The sequence below is a fragment of the Carcharodon carcharias genome, chromosome 12 (genome assembly GCF_017639515.1).
Source record: "Carcharodon carcharias isolate sCarCar2 chromosome 12, sCarCar2.pri, whole genome shotgun sequence".
Classification (NCBI taxonomy): Eukaryota; Metazoa; Chordata; class Chondrichthyes; order Lamniformes; family Lamnidae; genus Carcharodon; species Carcharodon carcharias.
In genome coordinates, this window is record NC_054478.1 from 87962005 (window position 1) to 87986880 (window position 24876).

Here is a 24876-nt window from a genome sequence, read left to right on the forward strand (position 1 = left end):
GATGGGATAGAGGAACTTGGATACTCTGCTGCGGTATAGGCATCTGAAAAATGACAAGTCAAATTAACAGTACTGGTTTTAAATGTTTAAAAATTTTGAGGCATTTTAAAGTGAGAGTTTGAAACATGATTTCTAGCTTCTGTAGCCATCTTGCGGAAGTGGTGGACCACGATTCAATCTCAACTCTACTAGTATCAAATTCAACGAATAAATTATCCGAATACCATAAGCTCCTAAATTTGGATCGCTTTTCTGTATACTATCTATGCCCTCGCCAAACAAGTAAACTGACTGGGATTAAAAAGAAATGATGACCTTGCGCCTCTGAAGGCGAAATATTTGACTCCACTTATCCTGTTACTAATGAATCGACCAAGATTGGGAATTCAATTTTCGAAATTGCAATGAACCTTTCTATTCTAATTCAAGCTACATTGCTACACTAATGAACTGCCACAATGGAATCACTATGGAACATGCCAAAACCACTAAACACTTCAATTTGGCATTCATAACAACTGAATTGTCAGTTCCAAAATCAGTACTGAGATTACAGCCCAGGTTTTGCAGTCAGCAATGATGCAAGGAGGCTTGCTGCTGACATTGAACACCACTGGCATGCTTTTCCCTTTTCTCAGTGGCAGGTTAGATCTGGAGTCAAGGAGATGTCGTGATGTGCAGCGATAGTGATATTAGGAAGCAGGTAAGCAGCTAATCACATTCAAATATTTGCAGAGAGCAAACCAGGAAGTTAAAAGCACTTTAACATCCTTCGCTTTTAATTTAAATTTTCAGATAATGAAAAGTGATTATGATTGGATTAACATGAAAGCTAAACTGAACATTTTTTTAATGTGGAATTTTTATCATGGAGAAATTTGACATTCTAAGAATATTAAATTGGCTTTTCGGAGCCAGTGAGGGCGTTTAACAGAAATTATGAAGTTCGGACGCAGTTAAAAACCCAGCTCCACTTCCTTCAACAAAGTATATTTTTTGCAAGGGTTTTTACATTGAGATTAACAGCATAAGTATGGAAATTCTTGTCAATTTAACTTGTGCATTGGTTGTAGTCTAGGGGTGTTTCTGGATAAATTCTGAATTTCTGCATTACTTTGCACATGTGCTGACTCAAAATGTTGCTGTTAGTTTCAGTGGAGCAATGACGGTGAATACTAACAGTTTTGTCATCTGCAAAATCCAAGCCATTATTCTTGAAATACCATTGCATCCAATTGTCTATAAGAAGTTAACTCCAAACAGATTAGCTCATGTTATGCCCCCCTCAAGACATGTCATTGTTACCCAACCACACAGCAGAAATCAGAGGTTTCAATAACCAGGCAACTTAATCTTCTTGGTTGAAGTGTCCTAAATTGAGATAAACAGTCATGAACAAAAACCGTGGAGTAATGGGTAATGTTTTTTAATTAGAAGCATATTAAGAAGAAAAAGTTAATTTTTTGAATTCATCATTGATTGAATACTTCAAGAATAAATCTATTCTTTCAAGGTGAAGGTCTAAAACAGGTGGTACAACAAAGTTGTCATTGTACAATTCATCTTGGCTAGGCCACATATAGTACTGTGCACAGTTCTTGTCTCCATGTCCCCACTACACCAGTGCAGAGAAGGTGCAGAAAGATTTTTAAAGATAACTGAACTGAGATTACAACTACTAAGAAAGGCTGAACAGGCTGCGACTCTCTAGCTCTGGAAAAGCAATGGTGAGGGGTGATCTAATAGAGCTCTTAAAAATTAGGGAACGGTTTGAAAGGGTCGACACGAAGAAACCAGGGGCAATAAGCCCAACAAAGTCAATAAATTTAATACACTATTCAGAGGAAATTTCTTTACCCAAGCATTGAGTAGGGTGTGAAAGAAACTTGAGGTGAATCAATTAGATGCATTTGAAAGGGTGCAGAAAATTTTAACTTTGATAATTATTTACCATTAGTTTAGTTGTATGAAGAAATCAAGTAACCAAAGTATATTAACCCAATATGATATTACGCTGAATTGTGGGACACTTGCACATCACATGATTTGGTCTTTGTTAGCATCTCACTCACAACTGACAAATGAGTAAAACCATATGGCCCAAGCTAGTGATGCAAAATGTCAAGGTTGAAATGTTTGGTCTGAGACCATCTAGCAATTAAAACTCATTAAATTCTCTAAATTTAAAGGTCTATTATGCAGAGTGTTAAAAGATTCAGCTTTGTGCCTTAAATCAGTGCAGTTTAACTTGTGATGTTAAAAAAACAGTAACTTGCCTATACAGTAAGTGACCATCTTTGATTTGGTAAGTTTAGAATTAAGTTCTGCAATTAGCCTTTGTAGCTATGTAGTTCTTTTGACTTTTATTAGTGAGGAATGGGTATTAGTTGAATATGTCGTGTTATATTTTTAAGTGAATCTTGTTACCCTAACCCTGGCACACCAATCACTTTTAAGCACTGATTTCATATAGACTTTGTGTAATTTCTGTAACTTTGTAATTTCTGCAAGGCCATGTACCACTCTGTATTTTTCACTAACTTTCACCAAGCTCTGGCAGATACAACAAAAACATACAATGGCAAAGTAGTCATCTCGACCAAACACACTGATAAGTGCCTGCCTTAATGAGAGTTCTACAGTACATACAATATTGATACCGATACACCAATTAGACATTGGGACCAATGAGTCTGGTGTTACTAGACATCACATGTTTTCTTATCTCAAATAAGAAGACACTGAACCTATCCTAAGGACCTCATTATCTTAGAAGGAAGTTGTAAAATTGAATGAAATAACCGAAAAATCTATAATGAGAGGGACAGTCCCACAAGTAACTGATACCTAGGAGGGCCAATCAAGAGACAACAGGAAATTTTAGCAATAGATGACCATCACTCTTAAGAGACCAATTAAGACATTGATCATACACCATTAGCCAATCAGGGGCTGATCATGTGCTGTTTGGGCCAATCAGAACTAAAGGGTGCTACTGACCAAGCATAAAGGAGGTTGCTAGCAAGGGTTAATAAGCAACAACTTTCTTTGGCTCGGCGCACAACACAATATGAAGAAACAAACTAGACTTTGGTCAACAGAACGAGAGGCAGGGCCATAGTCAACCGGAAGTCGAGAGCCAGTGTTCCAGAGTGAACAGAATGATTCACTACCTTTGTTAAGTGTTGTAATTTTGTACTGATTACAATTAACATAATAAATTCTTGAAACTTGTGACAACATATTTGTACCCGGAGTGGTCTGTAGCTATTCAGAAACTGCAGGGTCCATTTAGATAACTTTCCCAAGGCATTCTGATAACTGTAATTGACTTGAGTATTACAATGTTGAGACTAGAGTGAAGTCCAGATCTTACAGGGGAAGCTAGATAAGTACATGAGGGAGAAAGAAATGGAGGGGTATGTTGATAGGGACAGATGAAATAGAGCGGCAGGAGGGACCCTTGTGGAGCATAAGCACCAGCTGGTCCAATAGCCTATTTCTTTATTGTCTCTTTACTGTCAATTCTCCATAAACTATTTCCCGAGGAGGAAAAATTCAGTTACATAAAGAACCCTTTTTATTTATTTGGTTGCTAATCAAGAGAAGGAAGATTTTTCAGCCAAATTGGAAATATACCAAGTATTAATTCTGAAAGCTATACACAATGTTACAAATATAAATTTCTATAAGATTATTCTGTTTTTGGGCTGTTTTAATTTAGGGTAAAATGGGACAAATGAAAGGGGTCATGCGCCCTGCCTGAAGTTCACCTAACAACAGGCCCGGGTGATGTCACTGTTAAAAATCAAAAAGTTCTTTCACTGGGAAAGTGTAAGGTGTTCACACTTGAAGATATTGATAGCAGCATCTGTGTTTACACTGGCTAGACTGCTAGTCTCCAGGGATGTGTTCTAAATGCCAGGTTGTAAATGGTTATACTTCAAACCATCCATTCACCTCCAAAATAGAAAGGTGTTGGGGTCTAAAGGATAGCCAATCAGCATTTTTACATGGATACAGGCCCCATGTGATTCATGTTGCTGAGGAGATGGGCTTCAAGAAGGGAAGCATTTCTAAGATGTCCCTGAAAACTCACACAGGCAAAATACACAGACAGAAAGCAGCTAGAGGCTTCAGTTCACCTTGCAGAAACACGGGTGGGAGCTCATGTCCGCATTGAAAAGACCAAATTCGTGAAGATTCGAAAAGAGACTGGAAGATTCACCTAGCTTACATGAGGAAAAACCGTCACCATGAAAGACAGTTCTAGGGTTTAAAGTTGCCAGGCTGGGAAAGGAACAGGACTAAACTCTCGGGAGCTAAGAATCTTTGAATTGGGTCTGGGAAAATTAAATGATTACTTAAGGGATAGCGTAAAGTATACCTTGTTACAGAAGTATAATAATTTTCATAATATTATTCTGGTTTATTGTAAAGTAGGTTTATGGGTGTGAGTGTAGATGGTTAGGTCTGTGTGATTTAATTACCTTGCAAGCTTGAAATTATCAAAAGTTAGGTGTAGAAATGTACCTGAAATACTAATGAATAACCAAGGATGGGGTCTTAGCACGTAAGGTGTGAAGGAAATTTGCATTTTTAGATAGGTGATGGGGTTGTTTGGATTTCAACGGGATGTTAGATGTTTACAACTAGCCAGATAAGCAAGGCTAAACAGAATCGCAGAATCACACAGTACAGAAGAGGCTTTTTGGCCCATCGAGTCTGCACCGACATGTGAGAAACAGTTGTTATTTTTCCCAAAGGTTACTGACGATATTGGCAAGATGAAATATTTTATATCATGGGAAAGGTAAAGTTCCAAATACATATGAAACAATGGAATTTACATATTAAAGAGAAAGAAACATAAATAAAGGAGAATGAAAGGCTATGTTGGGAGGCCATGCAAGATCTAACAGGAGTGTGTGAAACAGATTTCAGGAAAAATCCAGCCATTTGTCCATAAGCCTGCTGTGTCCAGTAGCTAAATTTGGAGACAAGCTTCTGGAATTTCACTGTCAAATGGAATCACTTGCTGGCTTTTTTTAAATTTAAAACCTATTTTGGACTGTGTAATTGGGAGTCGGGTTAATTAGGAATTTTAGGATTTATTATAGTAGTAAGTGTAGTCTTATGTATGTGCTTGAAATCTTTTCTTTAGTTAACAAATATTTTAATTTCATTTTTAAAATCTCTAAAAGGTCTTAGTGGGTTCATGGCTTCTGAATTCAGTGCACACATCTCCTCGTAATAAGTACAAATTGCAAAATCAAACTGCAAATTGTAATAGCATGGCCCAAGTTTCCCTTGTGGGTTTGGTCTGTCTAGCACACAACTGCCATGTCAGAACAACCTGTGAGATGGGTTTTCAGTTGTGTTAGAAGTAATAAGGGAAAGTTCTGTTTCTGTAGGTTAAATACAAGTTGCATGCAACAATAATAGTAATTAGTCAATTGTGCTTTTAGTCTGTTATAGTTCAAGTCTTAAAATGTGAAATCTTGTCATATAATCATTTCAGTTATCAAATGGACATTGGAATTTTATTTTTAAAAAGTTATCGATTTCTTTGGGGATCGAAACCATTTATTTGGGTAAAGGTCTTAGTATATCATGAATCAAGATACCAACCACAATGAGCAATGATTGTGTGGTTGTGATTTTGAGGGTCATAATTACCTCAAGTTATGTTTGAATCTTAATAAACTCCAAAGGTAAAGTTTTGGCCTTAGTTTTTCTAGAAGCATGAACAGAAGTTAGAACATCACAAGGTTGCAAATAGGAGAATTAAGCTATATTCAAGTACACTTCAAAAAGCTTAACAGTTGGGACAGTTTAAATAAGTGTAGTTTAACAGCAAATGTGTATATACTAGATCTAAGCTGAACAATGCTGATAGTGAAGCAAAATAGAAGAATGAGCATCTTCTGTGGAGTCATCTCACAGTACAAGGTGGAATTGATATGCTTTAGCACTTTACTTCAAAAGCCTTCACAGCTTGCATTTTTACACGAGAACAGCATAATGGCTTCCAGCCACAATATTAAAAAGTTGAAAAGGTCTATAATACTTAATTCGCTGAGTTAATGATATGCTATATTAAGTTGAAACAAAAGGCTGATATACTGCATTTCTAAACTGATTTACTTGAACTAAAATTAAACACATTGGCCCAGATATTTCGGTCAGTAGCAATGTTAGGGTAGTCACCGCTGATTTTGAAGATAGCTGCACCAGACCTTTGTGTGCGCTTCCAGCCAGAATTTCCTGTCTCAGCTGCAACAGCAAAGCTTCAGCACAGCCATCCAAGGGGAACAGTGGCATTTGGGTGCAGTACAGAGGATATGCCTCCTTTTTAGGACATCAACTACCGTGTTTAAAGAACCCAAAGGTTTCGGGAAGTGGGTAATTAAGTGAATGGGAGCGAGTAGGTGACTGAGTGGCAGTCAGGCTGACGGAGTGGGTTGTAGTATTGGGGGGAAAATTGGGGAGGGGTGGGCGGGAAAAAAGTCAGTTTGGGGGAGGGGAGTAGGAAATGTTGGGTTTGGTGGTTGAGCTATGCTGTTAATCATTAAATCACACCAGAGATTAAATAGTTTAACAATTCTTGCTAAATATCCGGGAAAAGTAGTGCATATCAAGCCCATTTCACCAACACCGAGGTCAGCATAAGAGACATTCGCCAAGGGTCCTGGACAGCACAAATCAGCTCATTTGAAGTTTAAATTTCATGGGCAATTACAGTGCATGTGCACAAGTTAGGACTTCCAATGAGTCTTAAAGCACAACAGTGAAGGGCGTCTCAACATTCATCACTTTTAACAAAAGATCTGGCCCACATGCTTTTGTCTTTGAAGTTCCAAAACTAAGTTCTGTGTGTGATTAAGTGGACAATTATCTTCATTTTGACAACATACTATGAGTACACGTTTCATTTTCACCGTGTATTACTGTTGTACATATTTTTCAGTTCTACAAGAAAATTTACCCTTCTTAGTCCTGGATAATTGTGGGAATGAAAAATTAAATGGCCTTAACAGTGTTGTTTGATTCCCTACGATACTCTATTTTAAAATCGTTTCAATTTACAGAGAATCACTCTAATATATCACTCAAAAGTCAACATACAAACCCACTGCTGCCGATGTTAATTTTTAATTCAATGACTAAGCTTCGCATGTTGAATTACTCATCCAATGGCCTACATGACTCCAGATCCACAGTAATATGGTTGACTCTTAAATGCCCTCTGAAATGGCCTAGCAAGTCATTCAGTTCTACCAAACCTAAGTCAAAAAGGAATGCAACCAGACAGACCACCCAGCATCGAAACCCCCTCTGTAACAGCACTGTGGGTGTACCTACACCACATGGACTGCAGTGGTTCAAGAATGCAGCTCACTATCACCTTATCAAGGGCAATTAGGGGTAGGCAGTAAATGCAGGCCTAGCCAGTGACGCCCACATCCCATAAATGAATAAAAAATATCGAAAAGGCACTGTACCTGACATGTCGCTTGGTCTTTTGCTTTCATTTTCTTCCTGTTCTTGCTCTTGTGATGAAACTGAAAGAGAAAATCCTGACGCCTTCTTCAAACCAGAAACAGGACTGCTAGATTTCAATGTTATTTTATGAGGAGGTTCCCGAGGAGACTCAGATCCAGACCCAGAACCAACCATCCTCTCAGAGGATGATGACCTTTGCCTCTTTTTCTGAAGATTAGTTTGTTCCTTTCCATCTCCGCTGTCCAAAATGGGGCTCTGCTGTCTTTGACTCGATATATGTGGGCTCTGGATATTTGAATTTTCTATCTCAGAGCTTTCTATGGCATGCAGGTTCTTGTCATCTGTTGGATCAGATGACAAAGTACTGTCTGGTTCCTTATTCTCAGGACTTACTTTCTGACAGCTCCTTTCATCTATTCTTTCTGTATCTGACAGAGACTTTCTACTTTTTTGAGAACTGGGTGTAACCCTAACTGGAGAAGATACTGACGTGTCTGAATCAGTTTTATAATCAGGTTTCTTTTCACTTGAAGATACTCCATCAGGACTATGCATTTCATTAGCAGATATCAAATTTCCATATAAGGTATCACATGAAGTTGGACACTGGGAATGCTCTTCTAAAGGGCTATGACTTCGAGAAGGGATCTTCCTAGTGCTGTCTGCAAGACAAAGCATCCTTTTTTCATTCGATGACTCCAAGTCCTGAAACCTCTTCTCTTCCTTACCATCTGGACTTCCTCTCTCACTATTTGCATTTGTGTGCAGTGGTGAAGTCTCTGAATTAGATCCTTTCTTCTCATGCTTGCGCAGTGACGTAGGCTGTTCTAAGTCAGAGCTTGGTTTATCATTATTCTCTTCTTCACTGGATGTTGATGAAGATGATGTGGATGATGATGACGATGAGGAAGAGGTAGTAGAGGAGGACGATGAGGATGACGATGATGATGAGGTGCTAGATGATCTTCGTCTTGAACTTTTAGAAGAGTTTCTACTTCTATCTTTTTTGCTCTCCCCCAAATCAAGGTCTTGACATTTTGAATCATCATTACTCAGATTTGCAGGTAGATCTTTCCCAGAACTTGTGGCAGAGCAGGACAGAGTCCTTTTGCTTGTGGAATGAATACTTTCAGGCCAATTTTCCTTCCCTCGATCAGGACTTGGTTTTTGGTTGTCTTTTTCCTGCTCTGTAGAAGTTTTACTTTCTTCTCGACTATCTGGTAGAACTATTCTGTTTTGAAAATCAGGGATTTCACTATGGGATGATCTGGGACTTTCAGACCCTGATTTCTGCAGTTCTCTTTCACTTGAACAGGGTGAACCATCCATTTTTTGTTGCTGTGCTCGAGGAGTACATTCACTTTCATCAGCTCTACTTCTTGAAGAGGGACTTGGAGATTTTTGCTTTGTACTTTCATCAGGGCTATTGTTTCTGGAACATTCTCTAACAGAGCTTACTGCAGTCTGTGATTGCTTTCTATAACTTGGTGATCGAATGCTTGGCTCATTGCTATCTGGACTTTCAGAAGTATTCCCTCTCCCTTGTGTAACAATACATTCTTCTTTCCTTCTCCCCAAGTCAGACTCAACTACTTTACTGTATCTTTGGGAGTCATGTCTTAGATTTGAACAATGTGAATCAGGACTCTTTGAACTTTTTAAATCTTCTATTTGTGGGCTACGAGATGAGCTGTCTGACCTTGGATTTCTGCCATCTCTGCTTTTCTCTCTTGATTCAAGACGAGAATGAAACTGCCTTGACCTCGAAGGACTATAGTTTCTAGTTTGCGCTCGACGTGAACTTTCTTCTAGCTGTGAAGAACTCTTGTTACTTGCTGGATGAGTGTCCTTGAATATTCTCTTGTCCCGACTCTCTGGACTTCTTTTGTAGCTATCAAATTTTTCTGATCTACTAAACTTTGAAGTCATACCCTCCTTCCTTGATAACCGATGAGGACTTCTGGAACTGGACCTGTATTCCCTCCTTTGATGTCTAGGAGAAGGACTACTAGATTTTCTTCTGTGTCTTCTATTCCTATCATCCCCAATTTTGCTTCTTGAATCTGGACTGTACCGTCGCCTTATCTCCTGAGGACTACGGCTTCTTGAAGGTTCTTTCCAAGAACTCTCCGGAGAGCGTCGTCTTTTGTCACTCTCTGGCCCTCTATCCCTGGACCGGCCTGATTGTTTGATATTTGAGCTTCTCTCTTCCCTGATGGCAGGCTTTTCATCCCTTCTTTCACGCTCTGATATTCTCATCCGATGGTCCCCATGTGAGAAAATTCTGTCTTTTCTCTCAAAGTGTCTTTCCTCTTTTCTCCTGCTGGTATTCCTTGGTGATCTGCCTCTTTTATCCTGAGGACTTGAAGAAGAACTCCTGCTACTGCTACTACTGCTGCTACTACTACTGCTGCTGCTGCTTCCACTTGAACTGCTTGAACTGCTGCTGGAAGAGCTGTTGCTGCTGCCACTGCTGCTACTGGATGAGCTGGAATCACTGTCACTGCTGCTGTCCCTGGAGAAAGAAGAGAGTTCCATAAGATACCAGTAATAGCTATCTTAGAATTCAAATCATGACAGACTTTCCAAAAGTAACTTCCCATATCCAATCAATTTTCTGTTTTGGAGACCATGCATTAGCATCACATTCTGGTTAGGTGCATCATGATCAAATGGGACAATAAAAACTCTAACTCTGCTCCAATCATGTACCATAATTCAAGTCTCAGCAGTGCACGCTCTGCAGCGCAAATATACAATCTGTGAATCCTTTGTACTTTTGAAACATTTGCGAAGTTTGGCAAGAATCTATATGAAGGCAGGTTTTTACCCCGTACCTACCTTTATGGCTTTTGTGATTGGGATTACCTGGATAATAGCAATTTAAACAAATTTCCAGACAACTCTGTGCCAGATGCAGCATATCCAAAAACAACTGAGTTAATGTCCAAATTCTTTTTATATACAATCCTCAAGTCAAGAGAGAAAATAGAATTTCATCGTGTCAAGAAGGGCATCACTGAAATCCAGGTGTCAGGGCAATTAGTTGACCCGTCATCTAATGATGTCAAAATCTGAACTTAACATTATATTTACACTCTGACTAGGTGGATAAACACAACAGGAACAAATTCAAGAGCGGTGCTCAGCATTTGCTTTTGGTATACAGAAAAACCTTAAAGCAAAATCTATTTCTCCAGTCACATTTGTACAGGAAGTTTCATATATAAAAGAACTATACAGTATAATGTAATGTACTCCAATGGGTTTAGCGAACTTGCTGCAAGATCATAATATATCACTTCGTACCCATTTCCCTACCACAGTGAATATCTGTTTTCTCTTTAACAGTGAGATGCAAAAGCTTTCTTCCATTGGACGTATGACAGAGATAGAAATGGACTGAACTGCTATTGCTATACAATGCATATCACATGAAATAGTCAAAAAAAAAAGACTTGTGCAGAAATATGCAAGTTTCAAACATCATGAAGATCAAAGTAACAGTTTTTCATGGTATCTTTCCTCAGACCAGCAAAAAATCCAACATCTTTATGAACAATGAATTCTGTGCAAACTTGGCTCAGTGGCAGCATTCTTCCCTTAAAGTCAGAAGATTGTGTTCAAACACCACAGAAAAACTGACCACATAATCTAGGCTGACAAGTCAGTGCAGAACTGCAGGAATGCTTCATTGTCATAGACATAGTCCTTCAGATGTCGACATATAATGCTAGATACAAAAGATCCAACTGCATTATTCAAGGTATATAAGTTTCGCTAGTGTCCTGGCTAAAATCTATTCAGTCAGCCAATACCATCAAAACATATTATTTGAACATTTATTCCATTCCTGTTTGTTGCACTTGGTATTGCATAAATTGGCTGCCATATCTACTACAAAATCCCAATAATTACACTTCAGAAGTAATTCATTGGCTGGGGGGAGGTGGTGGTGTCATGGTTTTGTCACAGAGAGCCAGGGTAATGCTCTGGGAACCAGGGTTCGAATCCCATCATGGCAGTTGGTGGAATTTGAATTCAATAACAAACTGGAATTAAAAGTCAACCATGAAAGCATTGTTGATTGTCATAAAAACTCATCTGGTTCATTAACGTCCTTTAGGGAAGGAAATCTGCCATCCTCACCTGGTCTGGCCTACATGTGACTCCAGATCTGCAGCAATCCGGTTGACTATTAAATGTCCTCTGAAATGGCCTAGCAAGCCACTCGTTGTATCAAACTGCTAAAAAGTCAATAAAATGGAATGAAAGTGGACTGTCCACCTAGCATCAACCTAGGCACCGGAAACGACAATGGCAAAGCCAGCCCTGTCGACTCTGCAAAGTCCTCCTTACTAACATATGAAGACTTGTGCCAAACTTGGGAGTGCTGTCTCACAGACTAGTCAAGCAACAGCCTGGCATAGTCATACTCACAGAATCATACCTTCTAGATCATGTCCCAGGCACCATCTTTTCCATCCCTGGCTATGCCATGTTCCACCGGAAGGACAGACCCAGCAGAGGTGGCAGCACAGTGGCATAAAGTCAGGAGGGAGTTGCCTTGGGAATCCCCATCATTGACTCCAGCCCCTATGAAGTCTCATCACATCAAGTCAAACATGAGCAAAGAAACTTCCTGCTGATTACCATGTACTGCCACCCCCCGCACCCCCCCACCAACCCCCACCTACCCCACCACCCCCCAGCTGATGAATCAGTACTCCTCCATTGAACACCACTTGGAGGAAGCACTGAGAGTAGCAAGGCAAAAAAATGCACTCTGGGTGATCGACTTCAAGGTCCATCACCAAGAGTGGCTTGGTAGAACCAGTACAGACCAAGCTGGCCGAGTCCTAAATGATATAGCTGCTAGACTGGGTCTGTAGCAGGTGGTGAGGAAACCAAGAGGGAAAAACATGCTTGACCTCATCCTCACCAATCTGTCTGCTGCAGATGCATCCTTCCAAGAGAGTACTAGTAGGAGTGACCACCGCATGGTCCTTGAGGAGACGAAATCAAACATGAGCAAGGAAATCTCCTACTGATTACCACATACTGTACCCCCCGCCCACTCAGCTGATGAATGAGTACTCCTCCATTAAACACCACTTTTTTTTATTCACTCACAGGACGTGGGCTTTGCTGTCTGGGTCAGCATTTATTGCCCAACTCTAGTTGCCTTTGGGTAGGTGGTGGTGAGATGCCTTCTTGAACTGCTGTGGCCCATGTGATGCAGGTACACCCACAGTGCTGTTAGGAAAGGAGTTCCAGGATTCTGACCCAGCAATAGTGAAGGGATGGCGATATATTTCCAAGTCAGGGTGGTAAGTGACTTGGAGGGGAGCCTGCAGGTGGTGGTGTTCCCATCTATCTGCTGCCTTTGGCCTTCTAGATGGTAGCGGTTGTGGGTTTGGAAGATGATGAATAAGGAGCCTTGGTGAATTCTTACAGTGCATCTTGTCGATGGCACACACTTCTGCCACTGTGCGTGGGTGGTGGAGCGAGTGAATGTTTGTGGATTTGGTGCCAATCAAGCAGGCCGCTTTGCCCTGGACAGTGTCAAGCTTCTGGAGTGATGTGGGAGCTGCACTCATCCAGGAAAGTGGAGAGTATTCCATCACACTCCTGACTTGTGCCTTGTAGATGAGGGACAGGCTTTGGGAGAAGCACAGAGGATGGCAAGGGCACAGAATGTTTTCTGGGTGCAGTAATTCAATGTCCATCACCAAGGATGGCTCAGTAGCACCACAACATGCCGAGCAGGCCAAGTCCTAATGGACATAGCTGCTAGACTGCATCTGCAGCAGGTGGTGAGGGAACCAAGAGGGAAAAGCATACTTGACATCATCCTCACAACCTGCCTGCTGTAAATGCTTTTGTCCATTATAGTATCTGTAGGAGGAGTGACCAGCACATAATTCCTGTGGAGGCAAAATCCCATCTTCACATTGAGGATACATTTCATCAAGTTGTATGGCACTACCACTGTGCTAAATGGCATAGATTTCGAACAGATCTAGCAACTCAAGACTGGGCACCAATGGAGGCACTGTGCGCCATCAGTAGCAGCAGAAGAATTTTTTTAATTCATTTACAGGATGTGGACTTCGCTGACTAGGCCAGCATTTATTGCCCATCCCTAATTGACCTTGAGAAGGTGGTGGCAAGCTGCCTTCTTCAACCACTGCAGACCATGTGCTGTAAGCACACCCACAGTGCTGTTAGGAAGGGAGTTCCAGGATTTTGACCCAGCAACAGCGAAGGAAAGGCAATATGTTTCAAAGTTAGGATGGTGAGTAGCTTGGAGGATAACTTGCAGGTGGTGGTGTTCCCATGTGTCTGCTGCCAGCAATGTCCCCATCCCATAAATGAATAAAAAATAAACTTCAGTTTTCAATACATTGCAAACATTAAAGGCACTATACAAATGCAAGTTTCTTTTACCTTGTTTAAAAATGTACACATAATTACCTTCAATTTTTAAACTCATAAGCTTAGACTAGATGCTCTAATACAAACTAAACCCATATCCATATATAGCTCCATGTGAAAACACTAACAGTCATATGAAAATATGAACTAGGAGCAGGAATAGGCCCTTCGAGCCTGGTCACCATTCACTAAAATCATGGCTGATCTGTTGGTGGTCTCAACTCCACTTTCCTGTCTGCCCTCATAACCCATGACTTCCTTGTTGGTCAAAAATCTAACTCTGCCTTGAACAAATTCAGTGACCCAGCCTCCACTGATCTCTGTAAAAGAGAATCCCACAGACTAAAATCAATCAAAGAAAAGGGTTTGCCTCATCCCCGTCTTAAAAGGTAGACCTCTTATTCTTGAACCATGTTCTCGAGTTCTCGTCTTCCCACAAGTGAAAACATACTACCAGTATCTAACCATCAAGTCCCCTCAGGATCTTATATGTTTCAGTAAGATCACCTCTCCTTCTTCTAAACTCCAGTTGGGTATAGGCACAGCCTGTACAACTTTTCTTCATAAGATAAGCTCTTCATCCCAGGAATGAGTCAACTGAACCCTCCCTGAGCTGCTTCTCACAAAAATGTATCTTTTTTCAATTAAGGAGACCCAAACTGCATGTAGTTTTCCAGATGTGATCTCACCAGTGCCCTGTGCAGCAGCAGTAAAACGTCCCTTTGATATTCCATTCCCCTTGCAATAAATGACAACATTCCATTTGCCTTTGCAGTCACTTGCTTTTCCTACATACTAACTTGTGATTAGTTTATCAAGACACCCAGATCCCTTTGTACCACCAAGTTCTGCAATCTCTTTCCATTTAAATAGTATACTGCTTTTCTTTTCTTTCTGCCAAAGTGGGCAAGTTCACAATTTCCCACATGATACTCCATCTGCCAAACTTTTGTCCACTCACAATTTGTCGATATCCCTTTGCAGACACTCTACCTCCTGACAACTTACATTCTTACTTTTCTTGGTGTCATCGGCAAATTTAGCAACCATACATTCCATCTTTTCATCCAAATTGTAAACAGTTGAGGCACGCTGCTAGTTGCAGTTTGCCAACCCAAATAAGAGCTATTTATCCCTACTCTCTGCATCCTGTTAGCTAAGCAACCCTTTATGTGTACTAATATGTTGCTCCCTACACCATGAGATCTTGAACCTTTGATAAGGTGCCACATCAAATGCCTTTAGGAAATCTAAGTAGACTGCATCCACAGATTCCCCTTTATCCACCTTGCTAACTACTTACTCAAAAAAAAACTAATAAATTAGTTAAACACAATTTCTCTTTCACAATGTCATGTTGACTCTGTCTGATCACATTATCATTTTCTAACTAATGCATTTTAGCCATTTAACTATTACAGAGATAAAAACAAAAAAACTGCGGATGCTGGAAATCCAAAACAAAAACAGAATTACCTGGAAAAACTCAGCAGGTCTGGCAGCATCGGCGGAGAAGAAAAGAGTTGACGTTTCGAGTCCTCATGAGTTCTGTCGAAGGGTCATGAGGACTCGAAACGTCAACTCTTTTCTTCTCCGCCGATGCTGCCAGACCTGCTGAGTTTTTCCAGGTAATTCTGTTTTTGTTTTTAACTATTACAGATGTTAGGCTAACTGACCTGCAGTTTTCTGTTTTCTGGCACTCTCCTTTCTTGAATAAAGGTGCTGCATTAACTATTTTCCAACCCACTGGAACTATTCCAAAATCAAAGGAATTTTGAAAAAATTATAACCAATGCTTCTACTATCTCTGTAGCCACTTGTATTAAGGCCCTAGGGTACAGGCCGCCTGGTCCTGGGGAATTGCCAACCTTAAGGTCTAATAGTTTTCCTAGCATCTTTTCCCTGGTGATGGTGATTGCTTTAAAATCCTCATACCTTTTGATTTTCAAGCAGCTTTGGGAAGTTTTCTAACTCTTCTACAGTGAACAGACATAAAATACTCTTGAACACCCCCAGTTCCTTATTTTCCACCACCAATTCCCCACTCTCTCTCACTCTAGAGGACCAACAATAGCTTTAGTTACTCTTTTCCTATTTAAATACTTGTAGAAGCTCTGACTATCTGTTTTTATATTACTAGCTAGCTTTCTCTCATGCTCAACATTACCCCTCTTTTTTTTTAAGCCATTCTTTGCTGGTTCTTGAAATCTGACCAATTTTCTGACCTACCATAACTTCTGCAGATTGGTAGAGTGTTTCAATTCAATCCTTAACTTCTTTATTCAGCCACGGATGGTGCATTCTTCTCAGATTGTGTCTTTTTTCTTAAAGGGATTAATCTTTGCTACCGCTACGTCTCTCCTGTCCTACCTTTCAATCTAGTTTTCCAGTTCACTTTAACTTGCTCTGCTTTCATAACCTTATAATTGCCTTTATTCAGATTTAAAGCACAAGAGTTAGAGCCAAACTTCTCCCTTTCAAATGAACATGAAATTCTATCAAGATATAATCGCTGTCACCTAAAAGCTCTTTTACCATGAGGTTATTAATTAATCCTGCTGACTAATCATTGCTCACTACCAGATCTAGAATAGCCTGCTCCCTGGTTGGTTCTAGAACTTACTGCTCTGAGAAACTGCCCTGTATACACTTGATGAACTCATGTTCCAGGCTCCCTTTGTCAATCTGATCTGTCCAATCTACATGTAGATTCAAGTCACTCATGATTACTGCGGAATCTTTCTTATGTGCACCACTTTTTTCTTCCTGTAGACTCCCCTAAAAGGCATGATGAAACTTTTCCTCTTCCACCCATCATGACATTCTGCAAGAATACCAATATAAGGGGAAAGCAAAAATTTATTAATGTATAAGAAGAGAGTGCTGATTGGCTGGCAAGTGGACTCTGATAAGAGGCATTGCCATGGAGAATGCACCAGTGACAGTGACTGAGAGTTAACTGCCAAGCAGTGTTTGAAATTTAAACCAGGCAGCTTAACTCCGATTGGTCAAGGCATTGCCCTTAGGAATAAGTCAGCAAATGACTGTCACTTATTTTGTTTCGCTGAAATAGGCACAATGTGTGTATACGTTCTTTCTATCTGCAAAGAACAGGGCCCTGTGTATTAATATACATAGCTTCCTGTACACACAAATGCGCCACACTGAGCACAACTGACAATCTTAAATTGGTTGTCAGCGCAATTCTTAGCACACAGAATTATTTAGCAAGTGTTGAACAATTGTGAAATCACGTTAATGCCGGACACTGTCTTGAGTTTTGCAAACACAGGCTGGTTGGGTACAGTCTGTACCTTGCCTGTTGTGAACAGCGGCTGGGATATGCGGATTGATACGATCCACCAGTCATTGCGACGTACAGCCTCCTATCTTTTCCAAATATCAAATACCCTTCAACAATCATTTCCCAGCGTTGGTCACCCTGCAACCATGTCTCTGATGGCTATCAGGTTCTACATATATATTTTTATCATCTGTGCCAACAATTTATCTATTTTGTTGTGAATGCTGCATACAAAACAGATACTTTAACTGTCTTTATACCATTTTTGCACTCTCTCTGGCCTCATCTGTTGGTGCACTCTTATGCTTGTGTTCTCTGTCCCTTCCTGCCACACTCATTACCCAAGTCACTACTCTGCTCTATTACCTCATTGTTTCCCTTTAATTTACTACATCTCCTTTAGCATGATCACTTCTCCCCGCTATTTTGTTTAAAGCCCTCTCTACCATCCAAGTTATACGACTTGCCAGAACACTGGTCCCAGCATGTTTCAGGTGAAGCCTGTCCCGATACAGCTTCCACTTTCCTCAGTACTCGTGCCAGTGCCCCATGAATCAAAACCCATTTCTACACCAGTCTCTGAGCCGCACATTCATTAATCTTATTTACCCCTTGCTAATTTGCTTGTGGCTCAGGTAATAATCCAGAGATTATTATTTTGAGATCCTTCTTTTCAATTTAGCCCCTAGCTCTCATAATCCCTAAGCAGAATCTCTTTCCTAGTCCTAGGTATGTCACTGATACCAACATGGACCACAGCAACTGGATCTTCCCCTCCTACTGCAAGTTCCCCTCCAACCCCGAGCAGATGTCCCAAACCCTGGTACCAGGCAGGCAACACAGCTGTCTGTACGCAAACTCCCAGCTGCAGAGAATTGAGTCAAACTCCCCCACCCACTCGCAGTCACACCCTCTTGCTCCTGGCCACTCACCAAATCAGGTGACCCTCTCCTCAGGGGTGCAACCACCTCCTGGATGCAAATTTCCAAGTAAGTTTCCCCATACATGATGCATTGCAGTATCTGCAGCTCAGCCTCCAGCTCAATGACTCTGAGCCAATGTTACTCAAGCCGCTGACACTTATTACAGATGTGTTTGCCTTGGATCACACTGGTGTTCAGGAATACCCACATTCTGCAGTCACAACACATCACCTGTACTGCAATCTTTATTGTGTTAATTAATTATTAACATTTTATTATTCAGCCAAGCCAGTTGAACTATACTTATTTGTAATCTACAAACTATATAATCTGTTTGAAGTTTGGGCAGAAGGATCACTGGCTCAATTTATTCAAAAATCAAGCGATGTCAGCTATTTACAAATGTAGCCAGATGCATTGTGAACTCCTTGCTTCAGTTCTTAACGTGAAAAGTATGGGGTTTTCAGGAGCATTGAGACATATTCCAGAAGCAACATTTTACCACTGGACGTAAGCTGCAATTTTTATTTTCAAAGTGGTAAAACAGCACCACCATCTGGCTCCAAGAAAGTACAGAAATATACTAAGTCAGACCAACTGTGAATTTCTCACTTCTAATATTAGAGACTGCTGGGACCAGCACTCAGCATTTGAGGCTGCTGGGAGTGATGACACCTTGAAAGAGCATAGTCTAGACCATTACACCAATGTAGAAGGGACTGCACAGGAAGGAACAAGGAAGAATAGAAATGTAGTTATTATTGGGAATTCCTTAGTTAGGAGGGCAGATATACATTTCTGTAACCATCATTGTGAATCCCGCATAGTGTGTTGCCTGCCAGAGTAAAGCACATCACAGAGGGGGTTCAAAATATTCTGCACGCAGAATGAAGTCAGCCAGAAATTCTGGCACACACTGGTACCAATGACATAGAGGGGACAGATATCAATGTCCTCTGGTTAGATTTCAGAAGCTAGGGACAAAGTTAAAAGCAGGACCTCAAAGGTAATAACCTCTGGATTACTCCTACTGTCATACGCTAGTGAGAGTAGAACTCACAAGTTACAAAGCATCAATGCATGACTGAAAGGCATGGTGCAGGAGGGGCAGCTTCAGGTTCTTGGCATATCGGGACCTTTTCTGGTGCAGGAGTCACCTATTCAAAAGAGTATTTGCACCTCCACAGGGTGGCAAGGCTCATGACTGTGGTTGGAGAGAGTTTAAACTAAATTGGGCAGGGAATGGGCATCAGCATTATGAGGCAGAAAAGGAATAAGGTGCGTAAAGATGCAAGAGCATTGGCTAGCTCCAGAGAGGGAAGTAGTACCATACTAGATAGGAGCAGACTAAGAAGGACTTTGGGCAATACAAAAAGGTTACGAATGCATGTGCGTAAATACAAAAAATCTGGTGAACAAGGTTGGTGAACTACTAGCACAAATAGCTAGGTGGGAATGTGATCTAGAAAAATGATGAGGACTGGGTGCTTAATATTCAGGGATGCAAAGTGTCCAGAAAAAAAGCAGGGAAGGAAAAAAGGGAATTGCAGTGGCAGTACTGATTAGGGAAGACATTGCAGTTTTGTGAAGAGAGGATGCCCCTGAGGGGGTATAAACCGTTTAGAATTGATAAGCAAAAAAAAAAAAAATACTATCACATGCCAAATAGTGAGAGAGATGGAAGTGCAAATCTGCAGGGAAATCAAAGAGATTTGCTAGAACTACAGAATGGTGATCTTGGGGACTCAAATTTCCCAAATATCGATTGGGATAATGTTAGAGAAAAGATAAGGAGGGAGAGAAATTACTGAAATGTGTTCAGAAGAATTTCCTTGAACATTATGTCCGAGTCCAACTAGGAAAGAGGCACTGTGGTGGGAAACTGGTGCTGGGAAGAGAGATGGGCCGAGTAATTCAGCCAGATTTTGACTGACCTTATTTCATAGAGGCATTATGATTCAGAAGGAGGCCCTTTGGCCCATCAAGTCTATAACTGGTTCTCTATGCAGCAATCTAGTTCCTGTACTCCTGCAACTTTATTTCTCTCAAGTGCCCATCCAATTTCTTTTTGAACTCATGAATTATCCCTGCTTCCACTACCCTTGTAGACAGTATGTTTGATGTTATTACCATTCACTGCATAAAAACTCTTCCTAACATCCACCCGCAACACTTGCTGAAAACCTTAAACCTGTGAGCCCTCATCCTTTTCCATCAGCAAATGGAAACAGCTTTTTGTCAACCTTATTTAAGCTAGTCATAATCTGGTACACCTCCATCAAATCTCCCATAAATCTCCTTTGCTCCAAGAGAAAAACCTCAGCTTCTCACAGGATAGATGCTGCCAAACAACAAAGGGTGGACAGTGAGCCCAAAGTGTCTGTGGGGGAATTCTGGTTAGAGTGACCATCATATAAAGTTTAGATTAATAATGGAGAGAAGCAAGAAACAGTCCAAAGTAGAACTTCAGTGATATGGGAAGGGAGCCAGCCAGGGTAAAATGGGACCAAAGTCAGATAGGAAAAACTGTAACTGAACAACGGGGGATTTTTAAGACAAGGGTTCGCAAACCGTGGATCATGGTCCCTGATGGGCTTGCAGAGATCATATATGGGATAGCGAGCTCCCCTTCCTCTGAGACAGCAATGGCAACTGTAGAGAGAATGCTCTGGCAGGAGGGGCCTGGACCCACAGGATCGATGCTGCCAAATAGCAATGGGTGGACGGTGAGCCCTAAGTGCCCTTTAACAATAGAAACCACATTTAGTGCTGAGTTTGAGTAGGCCTGGGATGTCGGTGCGCCAACTTGGAGCAGGCATAGGCCGGCATGTGTAATCAGTCACTTACTTAATGTGGGAAAAACCAGGAGGTCATGTGGCTGATTCTGGAAGGTGAGTGGCAGCTTCAAACTTTATTGCATTTCTGGTACTGCCTGCCTGTTGTACAGGCTCCTTACCCCAGGGTGGCCACTCTGCTTCACAGAAACTGGAAACTAGACCAGAAAGGGTGTGTACGCATGTGCTTGTATAACGGAATACAAAGTAAGATGTCAAAATTTGCCAAAGATACCAAACTTGGAGGTTTGGCAAACAATGAGGATGATACCAATCAACTGCAAAAAGACATAGATAGGCTAGCAGAAGGATCAGACAAGTGCAGACAGAAGTGAGAACCGATGCATTTTGTAGGAAGAGAGAAGACGCAAAACATACATAATGACACAGTTCTAAAGAGTGTGCAGGTAAAGATGGACCTTGGTATTCACGTGCACACGTCCTTGAAAGTGGCAGGACATAGTGAGAGAGTAGCTAGCAAAGCATTTGGATCTTGGGCTTCACAAATAGAGGTACCGAGTCCAAAACCAGGGTTGTTATGCTGAATAATAATAAATCCCTGGTCAAGCCACAACTAGAGTACTGCATCCAGTTTTGGTCATCACACTTTAGGAAGAATGCAAGAGGGCAGAGGAAATATACTAGAATGGTTCCAGGAATGACAGAAGTAAACTACAAGGTCATGTTGAGAAGCTGAGGTTGCTCTCTTGCAGCAAAAAAAGATTTAGGGGAGATTTGATAAAAGTGTACCCAGATTATGACAAGTTTAAGTAAGGTTGACAAAGAAAAGCTATTTCTACTTGCTGATGGAAAAGGATTAGGATTCACAGATTTAAGGTTTTGGGCAAGAGCTACAGTGGGGATATGAGGAAGAGTTTTTTTATGCAGAGTGGGAATGACCTTGAACTCGCTGCCTACAAGGATAGTGAAAGCAAGAACAGTTAATGAATTCAAAAGGAAATTCGATGGGCACTTGAGGGAAATAAACTTGCAAGAATATAGGGACAGAACAGGGAAATGGGACTGATTGGATTTCTGCATAGAGAACCAATTTGGATTCGAAGAGCCAAAGGCTTCTTTCTGAGCCATAATGCTCCTATGAAATGTCAGTCAAAATCTGGCTTCATAACAGCAAAAAGGTAAAACTAGTTAGTCACACCTGTTTTCTCATTAAGGTACAATTATAGCAAACAACCTATTAAAAACCTTTTGCATACATCCATAAGGCTGTAACAGCAACCCATGGCTGAGAAAAAGAGCACCTGCAGCACATGAAGGTCCACTTGATGAATATTTACATAACTTAATTTCAGAACAACAGCAGTCAGGGAAAATCCCCAAGTGTACCAGTTGTGCAATTTACCATGAAATCTTGCCAATCTTGAGAAGACCATACCTGATAGGATTAAGATTTAAACCAAATTATTGTAGATAGTGATGTACACAAATCACATTAAAAGAAACAAAATGATGCACAGTCATTTTAACTGCAGTTTCTATAGAAAGATTTGAATATTCTGCAACTAAGCAAGACATGAAAAAATAATTAAGTTCCAGTTTTCTAATCTTAGGCAGCACATTTTTCAATTCACCATCTTTCAGTTTCTGAGTGAAGGACAGAAACTATCAGAAATTTGAGGGCCGGGGATTTCCAAACCAAATTCATAGATCAACATTGTTAATCTGTTTTAGTGATGTTAGTGGAAGGATAAATGTTGACCACTGCACCATGAAAACTCACCTGCAATATCAAGTGGAGGACTTGGTTTAATATCCCATCCTAAAGACAGCACCCTGAACTCTGCAGCATCTCCACAGTACTGCACAATTGTGGCACCCTAGATTATGTGCACTGAGTGTGGTTTGAACCCATGACCTTCAGAGGCAAGAGTGTACCAGTGAGCTAAGGCCAATGCACAAATGGTAACACTGTTTTAAAAAGATCCTAATCAAAATGAATTTAGGCAATCTTAATTTGATTCTTAATTGATGAAAGTTTCGGGGAGGCAGTGGCTTGGTGGTATTGTCACTGGGCTGGTAATTCAGAGACCCAGGGTAATCCCCTAGGGACCCAGAATTAATGTCTAACAGTGACCATAAGGCCATTGTTGATTGTCATAAAAACCCATCTGCTTCACTAATGTCCTTTAGGGAAGGAAACCTGCCGTCCTCACCTGGTCTAGCCCTACATGTGACTCCAGATCCACAGTAATCTGGTTGACTCTTAAATGCCCTCCGAAATGGCTTAGCAAGCCACTCAAGTCTAAAAGGAATGAAACTGGATGGACCACCCGGCATCGATCATGTGCCAGGAAATGACAACAGCAAACTTAGCCATGTCTGCCCTGCAAAGCCCTCCTTACGAACATCTGGGGGCTAGTCCAGTCTCTCAGGCTAGTCAAGCAACAACCTGACGTATTCACAGAATCATACCTTCACCATGATAAAGGCAAAATACTGTGGATGCTGGAAATCTGAAACAAGAACAAAAGGTACTGGAAAAACTCAGCAGGTCTGACAGCATCTGTGGAGACAAAGACAGTTAACGTTTCGAGTCCATATGACTTCTTCAGAGCCAAAGGGAAGTAGGAATGTGGTGAAATATATACTGTTTAAGAGGGGTGGAACAGGTGAAGCTAGATAGAGGGTCAGTGATAGGTGGAGGCAAAGGAGAGATTACAAAAGATGTCATGAACAAAAGGTCAAAAGGTTGTTAATAGTGGTGGTGCTGGTTAAAGGAGGTGCTACTGGTCCTGCCATTATCACATTCTGCTTTCCACTCTTAATGTCACCATTAGCACCTCCTTTAGCCAGTACCACCACTATTAACAACCCTTTGACCTTTAGTTTCTAACACCTTTTGCAATCTCTCTTTTGCCTCCACCTATTGCTGGTCTTCTATCCAGCTTCACCTATTTCACCCCTCTTAAACAGTATATATTTCACCACATTTCTATTTCCCTTTAGCTCTGAAGAGTCATATGGACTTGAAACGTTAACTGCCTTTCTCTCCACAGATGCTGTCAGTCTTGCTGCGGTTTCCCAGCATTTTTTGTTATTGTTTCATACCTTCACCATCCCCAGCTATATCCTGTCCCACTGGCAGGGCAGGCCCAGCAGAGCTGGCAGCACAGCGGTATACAGAGGGGAGACAGTTGCCATGGGAGTCGGGAGTCCTTGACATCGACTCCAGACACCATGAAGTCTCATGGCATCAGGTCAAACATAAGCAAGGAAACCTCCTGCTGATTACCACGTACAGCCGCACCCGTCGCCGACCCCCCCCCAGCCGATAAATCAGTGCTCCCCCCATTGAGCACCACCTGGAGGAAGCACTGGAGGGTGGCAGGGGAATAAATGCACTCTGGGTAGTCGACTGGATCTGCAGCAAGTCATAAGAGGGAACCAAAAAGAGGGATAAACAAGCTTGACCTCTTCCTCACCAATCGGTCTGATACATCTAAGACGGGACCAGTAGGAGTGAATACTGCACAGTCCTTGAGGAGATAAAGACCCATCTTCACATTAAGGATACTCTCCATCATGCTGTGTGGCACTACCAATGTGCTAAATGGGATAGATTTTGAATAAACCTATCAACTCAAGACTGGGCATCCATGAAGCGCTGTGGGCCATCAGCAGCAGCAGAACTGTACTCAACCACAATCTGTAACCTCATGGCCCGGCATTGTCCCCACTCTACCATTACCACCAAACCAGGGGATCAACCCTGGTTCAATGATGAGTGCAGGAGGGCATGTCAGGAGCAGCAACAGGCATACCTAAAATTGATGTGTCAACCTGGTGAAGCTATAACATAGGACAACTTGCGTGCCAAACAGCATAAGCAGCAAGCAATAAACAGAGCTAA

At 41.2% G+C, this 24876-nt stretch overlaps 1 protein-coding gene across 2 annotated transcripts in view; it reads right to left on the minus strand.

The window, feature by feature from the left end:
- Positions 1 to 24876, minus strand: part of cwc22 (CWC22 spliceosome associated protein homolog) — a 114476-nt gene that overhangs the window by 78108 nt on the left and 11492 nt on the right. For both annotated transcript variants that reach the window (XM_041200432.1, XM_041200431.1), the window contains exon 2: positions 7506 to 10021. In XM_041200432.1, coding sequence (XP_041056366.1) covers positions 7506 to 10021 — 2516 coding nt within the window. The remainder of the gene's footprint in view (positions 1 to 7505; positions 10022 to 24876) is intronic.